Source organism: Elaeis guineensis, chromosome 5 (assembly GCF_000442705.2).
Source record: "Elaeis guineensis isolate ETL-2024a chromosome 5, EG11, whole genome shotgun sequence".
In the NCBI taxonomy this organism is placed as follows: domain Eukaryota; kingdom Viridiplantae; phylum Streptophyta; class Magnoliopsida; order Arecales; family Arecaceae; genus Elaeis; species Elaeis guineensis.
In genome coordinates, this window is record NC_025997.2 from 38,881,543 (window position 1) to 38,887,542 (window position 6,000).

General features: G+C 38.1%; 1 protein-coding gene across 2 annotated transcripts; it reads left to right on the forward strand.

Annotated features, from left to right (window-relative positions):
* The first annotated feature begins 3,592 nt into the window (after positions 1 to 3,592).
* LOC105045374 (putative glucan endo-1,3-beta-glucosidase GVI) lies at positions 3,593 to 5,430 on the forward strand. Of its 2 annotated transcripts, XM_029264650.2 has the most exons (3): positions 3,593 to 3,646; positions 3,844 to 3,944; positions 4,221 to 5,430. In XM_029264650.2, exons 2-3 carry the CDS (start codon positions 3,857 to 3,859, stop codon positions 5,171 to 5,173), a joined length of 1,041 nt encoding a protein of 346 aa, XP_029120483.1. In that variant the 5' UTR covers positions 3,593 to 3,646; positions 3,844 to 3,856; the 3' UTR covers positions 5,174 to 5,430. The 2 variants fall into 2 exon arrangements, with proteins under 2 accessions (XP_029120483.1, XP_010921935.3); XM_010923633.3 differs by lacking the exon at positions 3,593 to 3,646 and having other exon boundaries at positions 3,793 to 3,944.
* Positions 5,431 to 6,000: the final 570 nt, after the last annotated feature.

Consider the following 6,000-nt stretch of genomic DNA (forward strand, 5'->3'; position numbering starts at 1 on the left):
TCCAATGGGGCTCGACCATGAACTGTGGCCACTCACAAACCTTCATCACAGCCCTCCACCCCTGCTCCACTACCTGCTCCTATGTTGGGCTCAATGGCCCCCGACATTGTTTTAGGGATGACATCAATGCAAGAGCAAGAGGAGAGGAAGGGAAGGAAGAGAAGAAATCCTAATTGAGATGAAGTATTGGGTGGGTGGGACCATAAGAATCAGAAAAAAAGGCAACACCAATCACAACTATTGGGATGAGCATCAATCCTGAGTGGGACAACCGAGGGATTTTAATCCTGAATTCATGATGGGATTCAACCATCAGCCCATCTAGATGGGCCCATTCAAATTGTATACTACCTAACCTACCTAACCTGATCTAACTGGGATATTAAACAAGTTAAACATGATAGACTCCTAAAATTTGAACCCAATTTAAATATTAAACAAATAAAGCAGATCGATTTGTTTACAACCTGAACCTATTTAGTCTAAATCTAAATCTACTTATGATGGATCGAATATGGGTCGTGTTGGCAGGTTGGATAATATTTTGGCACCCCTAAATATAGGTCGATTATAGGCATAAGCCTACTTGGGAGACTAATTATTAGTTTAAAGGCTGATCATATTCCATGATATTCACCTAGCTAAGATGTGGACCTAATACAGGAGTATGCTCAAGAGGCAAACATGAGAAATGATGATAGTTACTATAAGACTCAAATGTGGATAGTAGAGAAACCATTAAAATTGGCTATGATAATTGTCGGGAGAAAATAAATGAAGTGGTAATAACAAAAAATAATAGATATCAATGCTAGAGATCAATAACTATCTAACAGCTAATAGAGCGAGATATAAATGCTAAACTATAATACTGAGAAGGGCCCTTCACCTCAATGATCAGGAGTTTCTATTTTATCTTTCAACCATTAAAATTGGCTATGATAATTGTCTGGAGAAAATAAATGAAGTGGTAATAATAAAAAATAATAGATATCAATGCTAGAGATCAATAACTATCTAACAGCTAATAGAGTGAGATATAAATGCTAAACTATGATACTGAGAAGGGCCCTTCACCTCAATGATCAGGAGTTTCTATTTTATCTTTCAATTATTTTTGGTAAACTTCATAGCTCTTAGCATAACATCATAATTACCGCTGCCTTCCCAAAGAAGGTAGACCTTAGTAGCAAAAATTCTTGAAGGTCAAGACAGCGAAACTATTATCAGACATACTTTCCAATTTGGACATTAACAGCATATGCCCAATTGGGTCCAACCATCGAATGTTGTCTTTTTCAGCCCATCTTAGGAGAAAAAGATGAGGAGCAACATGTATTTATCATATTTGCAAATGATATTCTTGATAGAAAATTGATAGATGGAATTGCAAAAAAATATTACTTAATTTGAAAACTATTATTTTTATATTAGTATAAAATAGATGGATCATAGATATTTTAGATATATCAACCCAATCACGGTGTTGTTATAGTACAGAATTGTGGCAAGGAAGTAATGTGTGCAGTTCGCTTAGCAATACCCATCTTATAGATGGCAAGCATTTCGAGCCCTTGGATACTGAAGGATGAGAACCTAAGATCAAGAAGAATGGTATCTTACCATGGTAGTGATCCACATATAGTTCGTATTTGATGGATTCACACCATTTTGTAGTATACATAATACTATAGTGTCTTATATACTCTTTTATTGGACTTATTGTAATCACTATTTAGGCCCTTTAAAGAATTATTTTCTTCCATTAAAGCTAAAAAAATAAAATTAAAAAAGGGAAAAAAGGAAGATGTGTTTCACAATTATGCTTATGCAGGCTGCAAGTGGATTTCAGTAATGCAAACAAAAACTCTACTATCCATGTAGAAACTTGTTTGTGATGGCCCAGAAGAAAGAGTTGTCTTGATTTCAAAACCTTGATAAATCTTGACAGGTGCACTGTCTTACACATTAGAAATAAGTTAGTGAACTCAAAAAAAAAATGTTTGGCAATGTTTCAGAAATCTCGAGCCATGTCAACTAGCTTGCAATAAAACTTCAGTGTTGTCGTGCTAGCAGCACCAGACACATGATAAAGGAGTCCCAACTTAATTCTGGATGGGTTCTGTGCTACGAGATGACTAAATCGAGCTACTAAATTTTTTAAAAAAGTTCTGGTACTATGTGAGGTAGAATTGATGGTACAGCACAAAAATGCAAAATAGTACAGGATAACTCTCCCGTTGCCCTGTATCACGAGGAATCCACTTCTTTTTCATAACTTCCCTGAATAATCTAGGTATACAGTAGTAGTTATCATAATCAAAATCACAACAATCATTATCTAAGCTATCTTTCTACTATAGCAGTGAACATATATGGCAGAAATAAGGGAAACTATATAAACATTTATTGTTGATTTAAATAAGACGATATATCAAATTCTTTATGCTAGCTACAAAAATAATCTTTGAATTAATCAACAATAGGTTTGCATTTTCTTACATTAACATCAATTATTTTGTGCTCACAATGGATACCATAGCAGCTGTTGCTTTATTTCAACTCAGGACTAAATTGGGCAAATAACATCCTCTATGGGAATGATCCATGTAGAGCTGCAAATGGCTAGGGTTAGACTGGAGCACGCTTAATTGTAGCCCTATCTAATTTCATATTTAGGGCATTATTTTGGACTCAGGTCTAACAAATTAGTTAATCAAATTAGCTCAAGTTGGCTTCGTGGAAAGCATTTTATACCCAAAGGATCATTTGAGAGGCATCGGGGACAAGTATGATACAGATCCAACCTGAAATGTTCAGATTTAGGATGGGACTAGATCGAATCAGTTTTGCCGTTTAAATCAAGTATCTATTTTTTTTAGGTAAAATATGATAAATAAAAAGAGCTAATTTAAAATTAAATTTTAATTAAAAATTATAACTTCATCCAAGTAATTGATTATTCTTAAATTTATAAACAATGATTTTAATATATACATATATGAGCACGCACGCATATATATATATATATATATATATATATATACTTAAAGGCATTACAAATAAAATCCACCTAAAGGAACCATTACATATGGATGTTTAGATATGATTGAGTTAAAATAGATAAGAGGAGAAGAAAGGATAATGAGATTTGTATATTTTGAATTTGGAAAGGATAATGATGAATTTGGAAAGATATTTAGAATAAAAGAAAATGAGATTTATATAATTGGAATTTTTGGGTCCTGAGTAGATCATAGTATAGGATAATGCCTTATTTGCTGGCAAAGGCTAAGAAGGAAGAAAAGGATATGGCTCCCAATCTCCTTCCTTGACTAGGCAATGCGGAGGCACGTCCAACCTCTCCATGGCTGGCCAAAACAAAGAAGGAAGGGAGGCAGGCGATATTCAGATATCATTCCTCAAATAATCCAGCAAAAAATGGAAATAATAAAGGGAAATGAAGCAGAGCCAAAAAGGGGGCTCAACTTCTGGCAACAACACATTTCACACATTGACAAAATTTGTTATTACCGTCTGTGGTACACTAACCATGTATCGATACCTAGGTACCTTATAAAACAGGGCCATGGTTTCTCTTCTCAGCAAATTAACCACCAAGGAAATTTGGTTTCCAAAGGCTTTGGTAAGCCTAGTTTTTCTCTCCTCTCTTCCCTCCCCCCGCCCCAACTTTCTCCTCTATTTTTATGGTATTGCAGAGGTTTCATCTGACACTAGCTCATATTTTTAACTTTCTCTTAGTTGAATTTATGTTCCATGCTTCAAATTGACTAGAGTGATGGGAAGGACTTGGTGTAATGTCTCTAATTTGTTGATGGGCAGTACCTGGTGTCCAATGACGAACTTGGTCTCCATGGAGAATGTGCTATTCCTTTTCGTTGCTTCTTTTAGTCTCCTCATCTCAAGCTTCGGTATTCACGCCGGTATTCTACTGAACTTCATGTTACGTTTAACTAGCTAGGCAATTAAACAGTACGGTCCATGCTTACCGGTTTGTTTGCTACCAACTCGTCACCATTATTCAAGCAATATATATTCTTGCGGTTGTAATATGGCATCATATATTTTCCGTATTGTTACACATATTATATTATATCAGCCGAGATAATAAAGGCTGAGATACCTATAGTTAACAATACTTAGATGCTTAGATTATTCGAGGTTAGTTTGTATTTAAGGTTGGTGAATGGTGCATGCAGGAGCTCAGGTCATTGGCATAAACTACGGCACGTTAGGCGACAACCTCCCCTCACCGGCCCAAGTGGTGGATCTCCTAAAATCCCGGAACATTAACTTGGTCCGCCTCTTCGACCCCAACCCTACCATCCTTCCGGCCCTCCAGAACTCTGGCATCTCCGCGGTAGTCGGCGTCTTCAACGACGACCTCCCGAGGCTCGCCAGCGACCCGGCCTTCGCCGCCACCTGGGTCCAAGCCAATGTAGTTCCTTACATCAACGCCGGCACTAGCTTCCGCTACATCACCGCTGGCAACGAGGTCATTCCCGGCGACCTCGCTGGTTTCGTCCTCCCAGCCATGCAAAATCTCGATGCCGCCCTCGCTGCTGCCAATCTCCACATCCCCGTCTCCACCGTCGTTCACAACGTTATCCTCGGCGTCTCGTTCCCACCATCGGAATCTGCATTCAATGACGAATGCTCGGCTATCATGGCCGGGATTGCTGGATTCTTGAAGTCGAAGAACACACCACTCCTCGTCAATATATACCCATACTATGGGTATGCCAGCGACCCGGAGAACGTAAGGCTTGACTACGCTCTCTTCACTGCATCCGACGCGGTGGTCGTCGATGGTCCGTTGAATTATTACAACCTTTTCGATGCGGCACTTGACGGCATATATGCAGCGTTGGAGAAGGCGGGGTATCCGGATCTTAGCGTGGTGGTGTCGGAGACTGGGTGGCCGTCCGGCGGCGGTCCTGATTGGACGACGGCGGATAATGCTATGACGTACAATAACAACGCGGTGAAGCATGTGACCAGCGGCAACGGGACACCCAGGAGGCCCGGGACGGCAATAGAGACTTACTTTTTTGCTCTGTTTAATGAGGACTTGAAGCCTGATGGAATTGAGCGAAACTGGGGGCTGTATTACCCGGATATGACCGAAGTATACCACGTCGATTTGCCATGATGGTGGCCGGGATGTGAATAAATGGTAAAAATGGCTACGTTATGAATGACTGAGATTATGAGAATGATAGCCGGGTGAAGCATTGGGAGATCATGACAATTTAAGTAAAGATTTATGTAATAAAAGAACAAATATATTCTAAGAAAATGGTTAATTATTTGGAGCCAATTATTTATTTTATTTATTTTCCCTCCTAACTCTATTCGAACACTGTGACACCCACCGGGAAAAACAGAGGGAAAAGTGTCTTCTCAAATTTTTTCCACATATTTTTTTTTTACGGAATATAATAAATTTTTTTATATGTGGGGAAGAACAACATGCAGGAAAGAAAATATTGTGGATATTTTTGTCTATCTAAATCATGTATATTTATAGTTGACAATATACAACGGATTACAATTCAGATGTAGAAAGAAATAATAAATAGATCCTTGTGATCCCTCCTGAATTTATACTATTCAAAATTCAAAATGTTTCAAATCATGGATCTTTGATATGGGGCCAAGATGAAGAAGGTATTGCCAACATTCCTGCAAGCTAAGGTGGGCACCACTGAAATCTTAGAATGCAACTATTAAATTCATTGGGAGGCAAGTTCCTTGATAAATATATTAGCGAGTTGATCATTTGAGGAGATGAATCACATATGGAGCTGATAACGAGCAACTCACTCTTGGATGAAATGAAAATCATTTTAATATGCTTTTATCTGAGCATGGAATATAGGATGGGCAATGAGATATATGCCAAATAAGCTATCGCACCAAAGTATAGGAGGGTTGAGAGAGTAAGATATCCAACTCCTGTAGTAAAAATTAAATCCA